This window comes from Etheostoma spectabile, chromosome 2 (genome assembly GCF_008692095.1).
Source record: "Etheostoma spectabile isolate EspeVRDwgs_2016 chromosome 2, UIUC_Espe_1.0, whole genome shotgun sequence".
NCBI lineage: Eukaryota > Metazoa > Chordata > Actinopteri > Perciformes > Percidae > Etheostoma > Etheostoma spectabile.
This window is the reverse complement of record NC_045734.1, coordinates 2,835,720-2,836,303: the sequence shown is the minus strand read 5'-3', so window position 1 is coordinate 2,836,303 and position 584 is coordinate 2,835,720. Positions and strand designations below refer to the sequence as shown.

The 584-nt window shown below is 45.4% G+C and overlaps 1 protein-coding gene across 1 annotated transcript in view; it reads left to right on the top strand.

Moving 5' to 3' along the window:
• The window catches only part of LOC116702999 (N-alpha-acetyltransferase 15, NatA auxiliary subunit), a 22,139-nt gene that overhangs the window by 17,010 nt on the left and 4,545 nt on the right, over positions 1-584 (top strand). The window contains exons 11-12 of the mRNA XM_032537574.1: positions 49-218; positions 322-474. Coding sequence (XP_032393465.1) covers positions 49-218; positions 322-474 — 323 coding nt within the window. The remainder of the gene's footprint in view (positions 1-48; positions 219-321; positions 475-584) is intronic.

Below are 584 nucleotides of genomic sequence, written 5' to 3'. Positions count from 1 at the left end.
CATCCGTGAAGACGTAAACTTACACAATCTCTCTCTTTGCACTCGCAGATGACGGTAAGGAGGAACCACCGACCACGTTGCTCTGGGTGCAGTACTTCCTGGCACAGCACTACAACATAATCGGCCAACAGACGCTGGCTCTAGAATACATAAATGCAGCCATTGAGAGCACGCCTACACTCATCGAGCTCTTCCTTATCAAAGCCAAGATTTACAAGGTAAAATACGCCACTTTTGCACGTGTGCTTATTGCTGTAACAGAAGCTGGATGTTGCTGTGCTGCTTGTCTTCGCTGTTGGTTTGACCTTTCTCTACCTGCAGCATGCTGGGAACATCAAAGAGGCTGCTCAGTGGATGGATGAGGCCCAGGCTCTGGACACTGCTGACAGATTCATCAACTCCAAGTGTGCCAAGTACATGCTGAAGGCTGGCATGGTCAAAGAGGCTGAGGAAATGTGCTCCAAGTTCACACGGGTGAGAAAAAACAGTCAAGTACACACAGACAGCTGAGAATTGGTTGTTTTTCCCATTAGGTCAATTTGCAAAGAACTAAAACAATATATATATATATATATATATATATA